The following is a 17,936-nucleotide window of genomic DNA, read 5'->3' as shown; positions in this document are numbered from 1 at the left end:
GTATGAACGTACTCTTCAAGGTGGTCACCGGTGTGGTGCTTGCCACAATGCCTCCGATGCCAAAGTCAGTATAAGAAGCTCTCTTAGGAATAAACAATATAATTGAACAAAATGAAAGAGATCTCTTAGTGTCTATGTGTGTATGTACCTTGTACTTGGCAATGTGTGGACTTTATATATGCTTTCATAGCTTCTAGCCGTTGGGGTAGTTATGGAGGTCTTAATGCTCCTCTTGGTAACGTTTGGTGCTGTGTAATGTGGTTTTAATGTGCTCCAACGGTTCATACAGTTGGCCTTGTAACCGTTCTGGGTGTCATTATGCTGCATTGAATGGTCTTCCGGCCTTCGTCAATGACGTGGGTATTAATTTGCTCGTCCAGGAATATCTTCGTCGATATTATGGTAGTTGTCTTCGGTAAATAAGTTCGTCAGTCCTATTAAAGGGTATGTTTGGTAGACTGTAATAGGTGTTGTAAAGTAATAGTTATTCCTATGGTTTAGTTATTCTTTAGTTTAGTTATATTTTTATTACAAGGAATAATCATTTCTTATGAATAGCTATTTTTCAAAATAAGGAATAACTATTCCTTTTTAAAAGGTTGTATTAGTTATTTTTTAGTAAGTGCAATAATTTCAAAATTTAATATATTTCCAAGTAAACAAACTTTCCATATACATTTAACAATTATAAAAATAAAAAAATCATAAAAAATAACACATATCTCTTTTAAATTTAAAAATAACAATTTTTAAGGAAATATAATTGTATGAGTAAGAAATTTCCTAAAATAGATGTTAAGTTTCATTCTAATGTTATAACTCACAACCAAACTAATGAATAGGTATAGTTATTACATTACAACACATTTTATTTTTAGTAATAAAGATTACAATTTCTGTTGTAATCTCCATTCAGTATACCAAACGTACCCTAAATGGCTAATTTTGACAATCTATCAAGAGAGAATTTAGTTTACAAAATTAACGTCTCGAACTATTATTGAAAATTAATTGTAAATAATGATTTAACGTACTTATTAAAAAATATTAAAAGAATTAATTTAGAGTTTCAATTTTGGATGGTTTCTATTGACAAAATTTGTAAATGCCTTCTTACAGGTGGGGGAAGCGTACACAATTTATTAGTTTTTTTTTATTTTTTTTTTTGGGGTTTGGGGGGGGGGGGGGGGGGGGTTTTTTTGGAATAAGGCATAGACCTAATTAGGCCCATGAGTTGGCCCAAGAGTTAATTATTTGGTCAGGTTGAGTGGATGGATAAAATTTTCACAAGATCATCTATCCACTTGACAATCTGAGTTTTTTAAAAAAATAACCCATTAATCACCCATCCAACCCATCAAAAATCACCTGTGTGTCCTTGGGTTGGGCCGACTAATAAAAATATGATTTATATATATATATATATAAAGTAAAATATAATATGACTTTTAGAAACAAAAAACCCATCTTCCCAACCCAATCCAACTCAACCCAACTCAATTCATTTTCTAAAAAAACCAACTCAATCCAACTTGACTTACTTTAATTGGGCCGAGTTTTTAGTTTCTACACGTGTAATTGGTTAGTTGGATAAGGTTGAAAATTTCTCAATACAACATTTTTAGATTGAGGAAATCTAATGACACAATTTTTTTTTTTTTACCCTAAAAAAAATAATGACATAATTTTGCTATATTTATAAATAGTAAAATTATGGGTTCATATGGACTGTCAATTTTATTTTTACCATTCACAAAATACCACGCCGCAAATATGTAGTAAAATTGTGAAAAAATTTGTATTACTAAGCCTACTGCTTCAAATTTATTGGGTTGTAAAAATCTTTCAAAAGCTAGATTACAGTTCGCAAAAGAATATTAGGAAAAGCGCTGAGTTCCACGTGTCTCTGCTCATTGGCGCGAAGCCTCCCAAATTCCGTGCACTCAGCCGTGACCGTGATCTTACCACAAGCTCAACTCAATTCTTCCCCCATCCAACCTCAATTCTCAGCTCTGCATCATTTCTAAAATTTCCTTTTCCTTCTTTTGTTTTGGAAGATACAAGAAATGACTTCTCTTGTTGCACACTATATCCGGCGGCAAATTTATCAAATTTCAGTTCAAATAAACCACAGCAAAGCTAAAAACTGCTTGTATCCGAGTCGTAGAACTCGGTGGTTCAGTAGCGGCACTGAGTCGGCCGGGACCGAGTTCGCCGGAGACAACGCGTACGACCTCTTAGGAGTTTCACAGACCAGCTCATTCGCCGAAATCAAAGCCTCGTTTCACAAACTCGCTAAAGAAACTCACCCGGACCTCGCTGAGTCGAAGAACGATTTCTCTGCTTCTCAGCGGTTTGTGGAAATTCTCGCGGCCTATGAGGTGCTGTGCTCACTGCTCTACTATTCTAATCGCATTATTCCTATTTAATGCATTGATCATATTTGTTTGTTATTTGAGTTTCTCTGTTACACGTAGCTGAATTTGAATTTATCAGAGTAAAATTGAATTATTTGAATTGTTTAATTTCTTGGCTTATGAAGTTGAAAATTGATTGACAAACAGTAGTGCCTTATAGGTACCAAGTATTTTAGGGGACTGAATTTTCAGCTTGAAATTGGTGAACTCTAACATACATGAATGTTGCAATTTAGATAGCTTGTCTAATACAAATGCACTAGGAAACTAAAGTCAAAATGCATGTTAAGATTATGATTTGTGAGGAAACTCAAGTATCATAATGTATTATGCACACGCAAATACTTAACTCCCAAATTTACTAGAAAACTAAAGTCAAAATGCTGGTCGTTATGCAGTATTACTAAAGGAGGAAAATATTGTTCGAATCAACTATTCTTCAGAAATCAATTGTTTTACTTTATTTACCATTAGAGCTTGGCTGGGATTTCAACAAAACATCTAATGTTTGTGTTGTATTCAGTTATGACTTGATGCTAGATTGGTCTGTGAAACTTTGCCTTTTTTAAAATGCATTGTCATAACAAAATCTTGGTCTGGTGATTGATTTACATTACCTGCATCAATACAAGTACCTCAGTTCCAAGGGATTTTGATTCTAACTTTGGTGGGACACTGACATGTACTTATCTATTGTTTCATACAATGTGAGCCAGAATGAGAAGCTGGATTTTTATTTTCCAAAGATTTTTATTATGTCTGGTTCTTTGTCCCCTATTGGCTTCTGTATTTTTTATATGGTTGAATGAATCTTCTTGTAATGGAATTCATTTTCATGTTGGTAAGATGTTTACATGGTCAAGACACGTTTCTGTGGGCAACAGTACTGTGCTTATGTAGGTCGATGAACCTCTAAGCTAAAATACCTTTTATGCTGCAATGTGCATTTATAGGGGGTGATGGTAATGTTCAGTTTTGTGATATGCTTTAACATTACAGGGTGTTCTGACTTCACAGAATAATCAATAATGGATTGCAGATTCTTTCGGATTCTGAGAAGAGGACCCATTATGACAGGTATCTGTTATCTCAGAGAAGGCTTATGCAGAAACGTTCACAACAAGGAACAAGAATATCCACATATGAAGTGACGACATTTAAGCAAATGGAAGTTGTTGAATGGTTAAGGTGGTATAGATTTGCTATAAATGACATAGTGTCAAATAAGAAGGTGGTTGTTGGAACGGGGTATTTTGATGAGCTTGAAAGGGATTTTTATTCTGCCATAAATGCAGCATACTATGGCCCTGTAATTGATTCAATGGATCTTCTTCCTGACCGCTTTGAAGCTGAGGAGAGATCCGTTTATGAAACTCCTGAGGTTCTGCACTTGGTTTCAGGGCGTGATCTTTTTGGGATGGTCTGCTTGGTCAATAAACTTCCCAAATTATCTTTTTCCAGCAATGAAAAATTAACTTCATTTGCATCTATGGGTTCAGGCATGCGTCCTACATTTGAGGATATGAGCATCCGCATGAAATCGGATAATGTGGATGATTTTGGAACTCCTTTGATGGAATCTCAGAATGTTACAGATCACACACCAGATGCATATAAAGATCTAGAATTACATATATTTGGGAGGCTGGTTGCTGTGGCTACTAGACTCCCTCCTAAAAGCTATTGCGATGGGGCACAGAATGAAGATGCTCAAGATCAGATACATGTATTTCTTAGTTCACATGAAGATCCATCCATGCATATTAGTGAAGGGTCCTCTATAGATCAGTTTTCTTGTGGTGCAGTTGGATCGAGGATTCCATTGGGAACCATAACTGGACTAGGGGCTGGCCCAGAAGAAGGGTCTTGCTTTGTCTATGATAGCAGTGGTACAAAAACCCATGTGCTTATGAAACATAGAACATTGCTGGTTTGTAAAACTGGTTCCCTTTGGTTCTTATGCTTTTAACTTTACATGCTTCTCAATTTTTAATTTTTGATTTGATTTTGCAATTTTCTCATTGTTGTTTCATATTTGATAAGAGCAAAGGGGATTTGGTCCCTGCATGAATGCTTTCTTGCATATGCTGTGCAGTGCCTATTGTGAATCATTTGCAGCTGATTGAACATGACTTTTTCTACAACTTTACTGGGTTTTGGCATTGTTGACAATAAGAACTATCTTTCGGTGCTCTGATAGCCTCTAGTGGAGACAAATACTTGGGTTTCCAATGATCTTTTCTGCAGATAATTGTGTTGAAAGTACTAATTTCGAGCTAGTTGCTCCTTACCTGTATTGATTCATATCATTGCAGGATGCAACTTTTTCTTTTTGAGTAAATAGTTAATTGCTTCATGCAAATTGTGAAGAATCATTTGTGAACAGTCAAAAAGGATTACTTGTACAAAAGCTTTTGTTATGTATGTGTGACTAAAAAAATTTATTTTCTGTTCATTTACAGGTTTTTGATTGAGAAAAATGCTTTGAACTTTGAGGACCATGCATAACATCCTTTTTGTTACACTTGTTTACAAACTTTTCCTGCAACATTGTTGATTTTGAGTGCCTTTTTCTTTTTTCTCATTGACTTCTTTTATTCCAAGAGAATGTTTGGCATGATTGTATAATTTATCCACCATTATCTTGGTGGCAGGTCTAATGATCCCTCATACAAGGGACATCTCTTGTTCTCATTTATGTTTAGATAAATTCATGCCTTTATAAAATTTTGGAGCTAACTTAATGTCCACATTTGCTTTTATAATTGTAATTTGTAAATATACTGTGCCAAATGAGCATTATGTCAAATGAATTGGCAAGCTATTGCCTATTTTTATATAGTAGTGTATTATTTATTTTGGTCCTCTAAAAAGAAAAAATATATATTTTCAGGTTAAGCACATGCACTGGTTTGGAGTGGAAGAAGAAGTTTCTGTGTGTGAATGTAGATGCAGTAGAGCCCGTTTACCCCCAAGCAAGTAAGCTGACATTTCTTGACACAATTTTTTTTTTTTTACCCTAAAAAAAATAATGACATAATTTTGCTATATTTATAAATAGTAAAATTATGGGTTCATATGGACTGTCAATTTTATTTTTACCATTCACAAAATACCACGCCGCAAATATGTAGTAAAATTGTGAAAAAATTTGTATTACTAAGCCTACTGCTTCAAATTTATTGGGTTGTAAAAATCTTTCAAAAGCTAGATTACAGTTCGCAAAAGAATATTAGGAAAAGCGCTGAGTTCCACGTGTCTCTGCTCATTGGCGCGAAGCCTCCCAAATTCCGTGCACTCAGCCGTGACCGTGATCTTACCACAAGCTCAACTCAATTCTTCCCCCATCCAACCTCAATTCTCAGCTCTGCATCATTTCTAAAATTTCCTTTTCCTTCTTTTGTTTTGGAAGATACAAGAAATGACTTCTCTTGTTGCACACTATATCCGGCGGCAAATTTATCAAATTTCAGTTCAAATAAACCACAGCAAAGCTAAAAACTGCTTGTATCCGAGTCGTAGAACTCGGTGGTTCAGTAGCGGCACTGAGTCGGCCGGGACCGAGTTCGCCGGAGACAACGCGTACGACCTCTTAGGAGTTTCACAGACCAGCTCATTCGCCGAAATCAAAGCCTCGTTTCACAAACTCGCTAAAGAAACTCACCCGGACCTCGCTGAGTCGAAGAACGATTTCTCTGCTTCTCAGCGGTTTGTGGAAATTCTCGCGGCCTATGAGGTGCTGTGCTCACTGCTCTACTATTCTAATCGCATTATTCCTATTTAATGCATTGATCATATTTGTTTGTTATTTGAGTTTCTCTGTTACACGTAGCTGAATTTGAATTTATCAGAGTAAAATTGAATTATTTGAATTGTTTAATTTCTTGGCTTATGAAGTTGAAAATTGATTGACAAACAGTAGTGCCTTATAGGTACCAAGTATTTTAGGGGACTGAATTTTCAGCTTGAAATTGGTGAACTCTAACATACATGAATGTTGCAATTTAGATAGCTTGTCTAATACAAATGCACTAGGAAACTAAAGTCAAAATGCATGTTAAGATTATGATTTGTGAGGAAACTCAAGTATCATAATGTATTATGCACACGCAAATACTTAACTCCCAAATTTACTAGAAAACTAAAGTCAAAATGCTGGTCGTTATGCAGTATTACTAAAGGAGGAAAATATTGTTCGAATCAACTATTCTTCAGAAATCAATTGTTTTACTTTATTTACCATTAGAGCTTGGCTGGGATTTCAACAAAACATCTAATGTTTGTGTTGTATTCAGTTATGACTTGATGCTAGATTGGTCTGTGAAACTTTGCCTTTTTTAAAATGCATTGTCATAACAAAATCTTGGTCTGGTGATTGATTTACATTACCTGCATCAATACAAGTACCTCAGTTCCAAGGGATTTTGATTCTAACTTTGGTGGGACACTGACATGTACTTATCTATTGTTTCATACAATGTGAGCCAGAATGAGAAGCTGGATTTTTATTTTCCAAAGATTTTTATTATGTCTGGTTCTTTGTCCCCTATTGGCTTCTGTATTTTTTATATGGTTGAATGAATCTTCTTGTAATGGAATTCATTTTCATGTTGGTAAGATGTTTACATGGTCAAGACACGTTTCTGTGGGCAACAGTACTGTGCTTATGTAGGTCGATGAACCTCTAAGCTAAAATACCTTTTATGCTGCAATGTGCATTTATAGGGGGTGATGGTAATGTTCAGTTTTGTGATATGCTTTAACATTACAGGGTGTTCTGACTTCACAGAATAATCAATAATGGATTGCAGATTCTTTCGGATTCTGAGAAGAGGACCCATTATGACAGGTATCTGTTATCTCAGAGAAGGCTTATGCAGAAACGTTCACAACAAGGAACAAGAATATCCACATATGAAGTGACGACATTTAAGCAAATGGAAGTTGTTGAATGGTTAAGGTGGTATAGATTTGCTATAAATGACATAGTGTCAAATAAGAAGGTGGTTGTTGGAACGGGGTATTTTGATGAGCTTGAAAGGGATTTTTATTCTGCCATAAATGCAGCATACTATGGCCCTGTAATTGATTCAATGGATCTTCTTCCTGACCGCTTTGAAGCTGAGGAGAGATCCGTTTATGAAACTCCTGAGGTTCTGCACTTGGTTTCAGGGCGTGATCTTTTTGGGATGGTCTGCTTGGTCAATAAACTTCCCAAATTATCTTTTTCCAGCAATGAAAAATTAACTTCATTTGCATCTATGGGTTCAGGCATGCGTCCTACATTTGAGGATATGAGCATCCACATGAAATCGGATAATGTGGATGATTTTGGAACTCCTTTGATGGAATCTCAGAATGTTACAGATCACACACCAGATGCATATAAAGATCTAGAATTACATATATTTGGGAGGCTGGTTGCTGTGGCTACTAGACTCCCTCCTAAAAGCTATTGCGATGGGGCACAGAATGAAGATGCTCAAGATCAGATACATGTATTTCTTAGTTCACATGAAGATCCATCCATGCATATTAGTGAAGGGTCCTCTATAGATCAGTTTTCTTGTGGTGCAGTTGGATCGAGGATTCCATTGGGAACCATAACTGGACTAGGGGCTGGCCCAGAAGAAGGGTCTTGCTTTGTCTATGATAGCAGTGGTACAAAAACCCATGTGCTTATGAAACATAGAACATTGCTGGTTTGTAAAACTGGTTCCCTTTGGTTCTTATGCTTTTAACTTTACATGCTTCTCAATTTTTAATTTTTGATTTGATTTTGCAAATTTCTCATTGTTGTTTCATATTTGATAAGAGCAAAGGGGATTTGGTCCCTGCATGAATGCTTTCTTGCATATGCTGTGCAGTGCCTATTGTGAATCATTTGCAGCTGATTGAACATGACTTTTTCTACAACTTTACTGGGTTTTGGCATTGTTGACAATAAGAACTATCTTTCGGTGCTCTGATAGCCTCTAGTGGACACAAATACTTGGGTTTCCAATGATCTTTTCTGCAGATAATTGTGTTGAAAGTACTAATTTCGAGCTAGTTGCTCCTTACCTGTATTGATTCATATCATTGCAGGATGAAAATTTTTCTTTTGGGGTAAATAGTTAATTGCTTCATGCAAATTGTGAAGAATCATTTGTGAACAGTCAAAAAGGATTACTTGTACAAAAGCTTTTGTTATGTATGTGTGACTAAAAAAATTTATTTTGTGTTCATTTACAGGTTTTTGATTGAGAAAAATGCTTTGAACTTTGAGGACCATGCATAACATCCTTTTTGTTACACTTGTTTACAAACTTTTCCTGCAACATTGTTGATTTTGAGTGCCTTTTTCTTTTTTCTCATTGACTTCTTTTATTCCAAGAGAATGTTTGGCATGATTGTATAATTTATCCACCATTATCTTGGTGGCAGGTCTAATGATCCCTCATACAAGGGACATCTCTTGTTCTCATTTATGTTTAGATAAATTCATGCCTTTATAAAATTTTGGAGCTAACTTAATGTCCACATTTGCTTTTATAATTGTAATTTGTAAATATACTGTGCCAAATGAGCATTATGTCAAATGAATTGGCAAGCTATTGCCTATTTTTATATAGTAGTGTATTATTTATTTTGGTCCTCTAAAAAGAAAAAATATATATTTTCAGGTTAAGCACATGCACTGGTTTGGAGTGGAAGAAGAAGTTTCTGTGTGTGAATGTAGATGCAGTAGAGCCCGTTTACCCCCAAGCAAGTAAGCTGACATTTCTTAAATCCCTATCACTGGACTCACTACTCAACCAAAGTTATTTCTGATCCAATTTTTGGAGCTGGCTAAAAGATATATGCTTTACTCCCATTCCCCTATTGTTTTTATGCCTGTGAGATTTTTTGTCGTAGGTTTCACTGAAGGACTTTCATAATCTTTAATAGTTTATGTCTTCTGTGCAATATCATCTTATGATTTAGTTCATGCATAATTGTTCTTTGTTCCTTATTATTTCTTCATTTTCTTAAGGTTGAAGTTACCAGCCAAAACTTACCATGTGTTTTAGGTTTAGTTTTCCAAATTTTATGACAACCAAGCACATTATTGTTTCTATTGTGATCATTAGCTCTGAGCATTGTTAATATTACCTTGCTGTTTAAAATGACTTTGGAGGCCAATATGGTGAATTTGGCTTGGACTGTGCTGAGTCTTTGTTTCTTCGTTTGGGCTGGTTTTGTTAGCAGCCACTTTAGATAGATAGTTAGATACACATCAAGTTTAGTTTCGTTATACCTTCTTGAAATGGTATAATGCTTCCTTCTTCTGTAATTGAGAGTGCATGACATTAGGGATGAGGCCAAAATAAATAAAACTACTAATTGTTCTCAATTTGAGGTTCATATCTGTATGCCATCAGCAAAATAAATATTTTTGAATATCATGTGTTATTCCAATTCTTGCATTTACCAAATGAAATATCTTCAAATAAATCCTAATTAATACTCCTTGATCATTTAAACTTGCTTACTTCAACAGATTTTGGCTGTTCGAGCCTCGCAGTGCCATGCATGACATTGGTGGTTGGTATGTTGAAACATTCGGCAGAGATAAGAAAGGCCACACAGTCCTATCACAAAGGTATTGGGACGGATTTGATGCTGGCGAAGAATTTGACAAGTAAGTTCATAACATGTAGCCTTAACAAAATCTTGAGTTTTTCTCTGTTTTGCATGTTTTTGTTAACCACTTAACTGTCCAGGGCAGAGGTTTTGCTTCTAAACTTGTTTGGAATCAATTTTGACTTTTATAGGATAACAACCAGACATATAGAGTGAGAATTTTAGAAAGTATAAAAAAATATGGTAATAAATTTAATTTGGTTGTATTCAAGAGATTGGACCTTGGTGAGATGGCAAGTGCCCTCTGTCCAAGCAGTTGTCATGGGTTCAAGTCTAAGAATCAGCCTCTCTTGGGGTTTGGGGAATACTTCAGTGGTACATTGGGGTTTATACCAAACAAGGCCCCTCCCCATATTTACCTATCCAAAAAAAGAAAAGAAAAAAGGATAAGCCTCTCAAAAATTGGGGATAAGGTTGTCTACCAACCACCTCTCTTAGACCCCATAGGAGTCTTGTGCACTGGATATGATTTTTTTTTTTTTGGGGTATTCAATAAAGTTTCCATGGACATAGACATTTATTGCCCCTGATTTATTATTGCCCTTGTCAAAGTTACTTGATATTTTGAAGTGTACTCACTGTAATTCATTTGTACATGTGCAGGAGGCTCCATCCAGCAATGTATTTGTTTTCTCTTGCATATAGAACTCTAGATCTTGAAGATGCCCAAAGAAGGAAATCAATGGTCAGGGATGCTGTTGAAGGGCAGCTGCATAGAATTCTCAGTTGGTGCAAGAAAATTGTTTAGGATGGATACCACATAGCCTTCTGATGCTATAAATGCTTCATTTCTGATCTGAGATGACTATCTGTTGATTAGCATTCATATTCAATTGCACAAGAGTTTCAGGAAGCAGAGTTGCACTGACTGCTATTTATGCAAAAGGAATAATTTTGTACCCTGCTATTGTTGTTAACAAAGGAGCCTTGGGAGATGAAATATAATTGAAGAACAACTTTCAGAATCTCCTGACATTATTAGAAGCAGCTTTCTGACACTATAAACAATTCAGCTGTCTGTCATGGGAGAACGGTTCGTTTTGAGGTCAAAGAAAGCTTAAGTTTCACTGGTAGTGATTTCTACACAGTTTATCATCCAGTATCTTGTGTTAGCACTCATGAAGATGATATTTGGGATACATACAGGAAATTGTTCTTTGTTTTGCTGATAGGATTCCTTGGGTAAGGAATGTACCTGTTCAGGCATTGCAGTTTAGGCATCATAAGAGATCTAATTTCTTGGAAAATCAGCTCGGTTAATGTGGAGAATGAGAAGAGAATAAAACTTTTTTTCTGGTAGGTCATTATCTATCTAGTGGAGGCTAATATTTGAAGGATTCAGTGATATTTAGCTAGAGCTCTGTTATATCTATTTAGGTTTGCCTAGCTATTTCCACGTCTATTTTGTATTTTTCTTTATCATAATAAGCTGAAATGCTTGTTTGAAAGCCTGGGTTATGTTGTCTTTTACCCATTCATGAATTAAATGTATAGGCAAGTTGTATATTAGACAAAAAACGATCAGTACTATTAATCATAACAGTGCTTATGTTTCAAAATCTTGTCCGCCATTTACTTCTTCAACCCTATGGTTATGCTTCTGATTTTTAAACAATGTAAATGTTTCCTTGAAATAATCGGATAAAATTTTAAAAATTAACATCCAGGAAATAAAAATTACAAGGCACAGTTATAATATGAGACTTATATGATTTGTGCCTCCTTTCTTCTCATTATTTAAGTAGATCCTCCCATCTGCAGTACTGTCCACCTGCTAATGCACGATAAAACCTATCTCTGCAATAGACTGGTCTTCCATCAGCAGCCTCAGCAGCTGCTGCTGCTAGATCATCGTTAGCCACCACTTCGCCTGGCAATTTAAGCAACTCCTCTTTCCTACAAGATTTACAAGAAACTTTGTAAGGAATAATGAAGTATGTTACTTACATAATTAATGCCAATGTTGGAATGCCTATTGTGTTTATACCTTAAGTTGAACTTTGTGCTGATCTTTGAAGCTGTAATGTCTGATGGGTTTTGTTTTGTGCCAAAGGTGGTTTGAAGGAAATCCTCCACAGGTTTAGCGAAGGTGAAAAGCAATGCTGCTGTGACAAGTAATGCCCCCGTTCCGACTAGTGTCTGTTTCAGAAATTTGATGACTGGCTTAACCTAGAGGCATTAATTTTTCATATGAACTTCTTATTCCGTAAAAATAAAATAAAATAAAATCATATAACTGTAGTTCACACCACTGTGTTGCCTACCATACTTACATATATGTCCTTGAATTACAGTGTGTGTGTGTGTGTGTGTGTGTGTGAATTTAGTGTTTCACTGCAGGTAGTCTAGTTTTGCACCGTGACTTGTTCAGGAATTATAGCAATAATTGCTTTCCAAAATAAAAATCCCTGGATTTAATACCTTGTAAGAGCCCAGCAGTCTATCACGAGCCAGGACCTGCATGGTAAGAAAAAACAGACTACTAGTTTTCAGTAGCAGGATATGACATATGATTTCTGATCTAGTTCTCTTTATGATTCTGCTAAGCAGAATGAAAATGAATCCTATGACCTCTTTACCATACTCATTCCATCTTGCTATCAACCAGACTGCTCAATCAATAGGCATCTCTTGAATGATTATAGTTGAAACTTGAAAGTCTTAAAATTGACTAAAAATCCAATTGTTTTTATTTTAGACATGATTTAAGATTATACACTTGATTTAGACCATTCATTTTGATTCATCCCAGAGCTGTTTGTTGCCATCTGGATTGTACCAATTGAAACAAGTTGGTAAAATGGGATTTTCTAGTGCAAGTAACACCAATAGATGCACATATCTGGGTTTCCATGCATTAAATATTCCCTTTTACCTGGCCCTACATCATTTTTCTACTTAAGAACTTTAAATTGCTTAATATGGTCTGTTGACACTTTTGTGGATTCCAACTATGGTTACTTGCTCGGGATGGAGATATTCTGTAATCTAAATATTTTTGCTATCTCTAATGATCCTACTCATCAAGTAGGAAATTCCAGGCATGCATGCACATAAACTTACATGGCAGAAATCTTATGAAATATTGAACTTTAATGTTAAGCAATGGAAATTCATCTTCAGCAGTGCAAAACCAAAATCCTTAGAATTTCTCAATGAAGAAAGAGCTTAAACACTTCTGTCACATCCTTGTGTGATTATTTAGCTCTTTTGTAATCATGTATTAAACCTATCTAGCCTGTCTTTTGATAAGCCAAGAATGTATTGACTCCTTGTAATAAATTAATTAATTAATTAGTCAAGTTAATTAATTAATTCAATTAACATGCAATAATATGTTGTAGCACAAACAAATCACCAAATAACTAAATGTAGCAGAAATTAAATTTGACATGGTAATTTGTTTACGAATAGGAAAAACCTCTAAGGCAAAAATTTCACCAGTTGAATTTAAGGTCACCACTCTTGAGAATCTACTATTATCAAAATAAGCAGTTACAAGTAAATCTCAATACCTTATACCAACCTACAATTGAACCCTTACCCCAATACCCAATTCGACTTGTTTTCTAGTAACAATCTCTCATTTTCAATGCATGACTCCCAGTTCGTGACTAACCAATCAATGAAAATCATCCACACGATGAAAATCAAGAAGCTCATTGGTTACAAAACCCTACGGCATACAAACGCAACAGCTTCTTCAAGAGAAAGATGAACTAGGGCATATGTCTCCAGTCACAATATGCTTGCAACAACAAGTACAACAACCTTTGCATCTACTTGCATCAAGTGAGACAGCCCTTAAAATAATCTTTATATATGTTTAGGATTGTAAAAAAAGAAAACCTGAACACATACACATAGATATGCATGAAATCAGATCTGAAAAACTGATTTTCGTAATTTTCGATAGATACAGCTGTCGAGCTTATCTATCGAGCATCATATTTTAAATCTCGATAGATACATCTGTCGAGCTATCTGTTGAGTTTTAAAATACAGCATTTCTTCACTTAATTCTTAAACAGATTTGCATGGTTTCAATACTTGAACTCGAACTCTTGTTCTTGAAGTATTAAACACATACTAGATCTACCCAATTACAAGTAAAGTAAATTTTGTCAAAAGATTAACCAATTATAAAGGACATATATTCTTAACATGATCCACATACGTTCTAACATCTTTTAGTCAAAAACTTATTTTTCAGTCAAAGGACTCTTAAGAGGTTGACTAATTCATTTTTTATGGTTTCCTGGCATATTCAGGTTGAGGTCTGTGATTAAATATTCTGTAGCAGAAACTCATCCTTGTTGCAGATGCCCAGAATCAAGGAACAGAAGTGGCATTATAGCATTCTCCCGTTTCTAATGATCTCTCTTTTCTCCTCACAAGAAAGAAAGAAAGAAAGAGACTCAGAAAGTTCTAACCTCGGGGGGCTTTACCCACATTTGTCCATCATACCATCCACTCTCTTCATAAGGTATCACTGCTGATAGAAGTCTGTCACCAACATAACTCCATCCCTGCAATATGCATTAAGAATATTAGTGAATGAATTATGATTTATTTTATTTTATTTTAACTTGACAGCTATTAAGAAGTATTGTGAATGCTCAGGGTATGGATGTCTATAATCTGTACTGCACCAAGGTCCTCCTAGTTGAGTAGTGCAGAGTAGTGAATTCTTCGACTTCCCAGACCTACTGTTTTATTGTTGTAAGAAACTCAGAATGCAACAGACAATTCTAATGTATTTGTATCATCATTAATAAATGGCATTTGTAACTGTCCTCTAAAAATAAGCTCTTTTAAGTGCTTGCTGCTAACTTTCACCCATACACACTAGAAACGAAACGACTGTAACATGAAAAAGAAGAAGAGGATACCAGGTATATTCTTAAGACAATCAATGACACAAGGAAAAGAGTTCCTGTTCCGGCAGCTAACACAAATCTTAGTGGATCCTGCATGGTTGGAATATTTAAATGTAAACATAGATATTAGCAGAAATATTTTTTCAACAATTAAAATATCTCTTGCTGGATTGTACATTTATTCCCATGTTGGTGTGAAACTATGCTGTTAATTGTCTTTGTGCTTTCAAAATATAAGGTGCTTTGCGGTTTTTGTGACAGTTTTCTTGTAGATATATAATCTTACTCTTGCAGGATTAAAGCTTGCAGCTGCAATTGGCACTCCTAGAACTGTGAAAGTTACTAACCAGAGGCCTCCAAGACGAAGGAAAAAGGGCCCAGGACCAAGTTCGCCCCATGAATATAGGACTCCATCTTTTAGAGATGAGTACTCGTTCACCTATAATGGAAGCAAATTACTTCTAAGCATATGAATTGATTATGATATATTGCATACAACTCATGATATGGGCTGAATCTTTTGAATAAGTTTCCTCTGCCAAAGACGCACTCCACCCGCTAACCATGCTTTTATAACCCTTGTTCATTCCCTTTTCTATATGGTTTCATATTAGCAAGCAATTAGATAGACTTAATATGTTGTACTAACGGACGGAGTTTACCTCCAAGTAAATTCCTCCAACCCACTAATTGGCAGCTCAAGGTCCCAAACGAACATCAACACGAACTTTTAGTCAGAAGACTTATATAATAAGTTGACTTTTTAAAATAATTTGATGATTCGTGTGATTTAATATATGTAGATGATTTTATGAATTGCCACCTAATGGGTTGGGAGATATTCCTCCAATTTGGAAGAGAACTTGATCCTAACTCCTGTACAGAAACTATATTACAGGTTTGCACAATGGTTTAAAGGGTTAGTGTGGCCATATAATTCTTGCAACTTGAATTAAAAAGAAATGATGTATGCCTCAGCATTAGGTGATTTTGTTTTTAACACGCAAGGACCATTGAGGAAACCACTTACTCTAACAGGCATATATATATATATATATATTTTTTGGGTAACAAGTATGTAGTTTTACAGTGTAAACATACCGGCCTTTGTTCAAAAGGAACCTCGATTTCTGACCCAGGGTCCCAATTCCGACTAGGGAATCCGCTTCTTTCTCCACCTGTTTCATCTTTCAAGGCTTTAACAGAAATTCCCTGACATGGTTTCAATGACCTGTGATACTGAAGGATCAATGAACCATAGCTGCTCCCAAGCTTGACTTGGCTTGAACTGGGAATCAGAGAGCAATACACATTTAACTTGAGCATTTATGCCCAGAATCTGAACTAAGATAGGTGCAGCACAGGTAATATTCTGAACTAATTTTCAATTCTTGGTTAAATTTGGGGGATGTACAATCTTAGGCTCAACAGTTAGAGGTTAAGGGGTTGTTTATTTCAGGAACCATGAATTATTTTACGTGGAGGGGAATAATGGATACAAATGATCTTTGTTGCTTGATTAAAGGTGGACCACTCTTTGGGCCACGGTGACAAAACAAGTCACCAATTAGGGGTTGCCATTTCATCGTGGGGTCTATTTAGATGGTTATGTGCACAAGCTTGGAACTGTGCACGTGTTTTCGTTCTATACCATTCACTTGATTGGCTTAGATGATCCAAATGTTGTGGTCGTTGTGCATAATTTTTGTGGTCTGAAAAAGGAAGGCGCGGGCTTGCTTTTGCAACGCGTCAGCTGTTCTCTTACACGCAAGTTCGAGTATAGTCCTGCTGGTTTGCACGTGCTGAGCAGTGGGGCTTATATATGCCAAATGCTAGGAACATTTGGCATTTAAGCCCCAAAACTGCTCAACAATGGGAAGGCCAAATGCTAAAAGGCCAAATTTATTTTGAGATATAGTGAGCGTCTGGATTGAGATGATTCTTGCGGCACGTTTTCAGTTTCACGTTTTGGACTTTTTTTTTTTTTTTTTTGCCGCATTTGTTGACTTTGAGGGACAAAATTCACTGTGCATGCACTGTTTACACACTGTTCACGCAATATTTAATATTAAAAGTGGTTCCCACAACACTATTCACACATTTAAAAATTATTTTGCTACAGTGTTTTCAGTAACAATCAGTTTTTATCAACTTTCAGCAACAATAAATGCTATCCAAACAGACCCATAGCTACAGTATCATCTCAAATGTAAGATGGTACTGTAGCTGAATTGCATAAAAAAATATATTATTTTAATACTTTCATTTCTCTCTCCTCTCTCATTTTAACTCGGTAATTTCTCTCTCCTCTCTAATTTTTTCTTTCTTTTCTCTCTCTTCCTTCTCACTGTTTCTTTCTGCTCTCTCTTCTTCAACGGAATGGAGGCAACAGCGTGGAGGCTCAATCAAAAAAGCTGTGGTGGAGGCGTGGAGATCATGGGTTTCCGGCGTTTGGGTTGAATTTGGGTGGCGTTTGGGTGGTGTTTGGGTTGGCGGTTGGCGTTTGGCTTTTGGCGTTTAGGTCGAAGATGATGATGTTGATGACGGGTTTGGGATGAATAGAGACGGCGACGAGCGACCTTCTCTCTCTCGCCATCCCTGCCGATGAAAACAAATGGGTTTGGGTTTGGAGAGAATAGATGGGTTTGATTTTGGATTTTGGATTTTGATTTTGATTTGGCTGGATTTGGCTATGCTGTGTTGGCGTTGGATTGTGTTTATTTTTTTTTTTTTTGGGTTCAGCTACTGGGTTTTGTGGTTGTGGCTGGTGGGCCGACGGTGGGTGGGTGTCTGTGGCTCCGTCGGAGTGGGTTTTGGGTCAGTGGGTGGCGGCGTGGGTTTGCTGCCTAGTTTTTTTTATTTATTTTTTTATTTATTTTTATTTTTATGTTGACGGTAGATTATAGGTTGCTGCTGCTGGTGGCGGTGGTGGTGTCAAGTATGTGTAGTGCGGCGGTGGTGGTGATTGTGGTTG

General features: G+C 36.0%; 3 protein-coding genes across 5 annotated transcripts; 2 read left to right on the top strand and 1 right to left on the bottom strand.

The window, feature by feature from the left end:
- The first annotated feature begins 1,910 nt into the window (after positions 1-1,910).
- On the top strand, positions 1,911-5,400 carry LOC136062397 (uncharacterized). The gene is made up of 3 exons (XM_065761392.1): positions 1,911-2,381; positions 3,457-4,347; positions 5,311-5,400. The coding sequence occupies exons 1-3, from the start codon at positions 2,067-2,069 to the stop codon at positions 5,398-5,400; spliced, it is 1,296 nt and encodes a 431-aa protein (XP_065617464.1). The 5' UTR covers positions 1,911-2,066.
- Positions 5,401-5,689: 289 nt separating this feature from the next.
- On the top strand, positions 5,690-11,641 carry LOC111991729 (uncharacterized). Its single transcript, XM_024023527.2, has 5 exons — positions 5,690-6,153; positions 7,229-8,119; positions 9,083-9,168; positions 9,940-10,080; positions 10,686-11,641. Exons 1-5 carry the CDS (start codon positions 5,839-5,841, stop codon positions 10,828-10,830), a joined length of 1,578 nt encoding a protein of 525 aa, XP_023879295.1. The 5' UTR covers positions 5,690-5,838; the 3' UTR covers positions 10,831-11,641.
- A 45-nt stretch (positions 11,642-11,686) lies between these two features.
- On the bottom strand, positions 11,687-16,439 carry LOC111991730 (protein CONSERVED IN THE GREEN LINEAGE AND DIATOMS 27, chloroplastic). 3 transcript variants are annotated; one of them, XM_024023529.2, is made up of 7 exons: positions 16,064-16,439; positions 15,249-15,401; positions 14,975-15,052; positions 14,516-14,611; positions 12,504-12,539; positions 12,070-12,221; positions 11,687-11,978 (listed from the first exon to the last, which is right to left on the bottom strand). In XM_024023529.2, exons 1-7 carry the CDS (start codon positions 16,286-16,288, stop codon positions 11,816-11,818), a joined length of 903 nt encoding a protein of 300 aa, XP_023879297.1. In that variant the 5' UTR covers positions 16,289-16,439; the 3' UTR covers positions 11,687-11,815. The 3 variants fall into 3 exon arrangements, with proteins under 3 accessions (XP_023879297.1, XP_023879296.1, XP_065617467.1); XM_024023528.2 differs by having other exon boundaries at positions 12,070-12,251; positions 16,064-16,437; XM_065761395.1 differs by lacking the exon at positions 15,249-15,401 and having other exon boundaries at positions 12,070-12,251; positions 16,064-16,438.
- Positions 16,440-17,936: the final 1,497 nt, after the last annotated feature.

The sequence above is a fragment of the Quercus suber genome, unplaced genomic scaffold (genome assembly GCF_002906115.3).
Source record: "Quercus suber isolate HL8 unplaced genomic scaffold, Cork oak 2.0 scaffold_410, whole genome shotgun sequence".
Classification (NCBI taxonomy): domain Eukaryota; kingdom Viridiplantae; phylum Streptophyta; class Magnoliopsida; order Fagales; family Fagaceae; genus Quercus; species Quercus suber.
The sequence above is the reverse complement of the archived record's forward strand: the minus strand, read 5'-3'. Positions and strand labels throughout refer to the sequence as shown.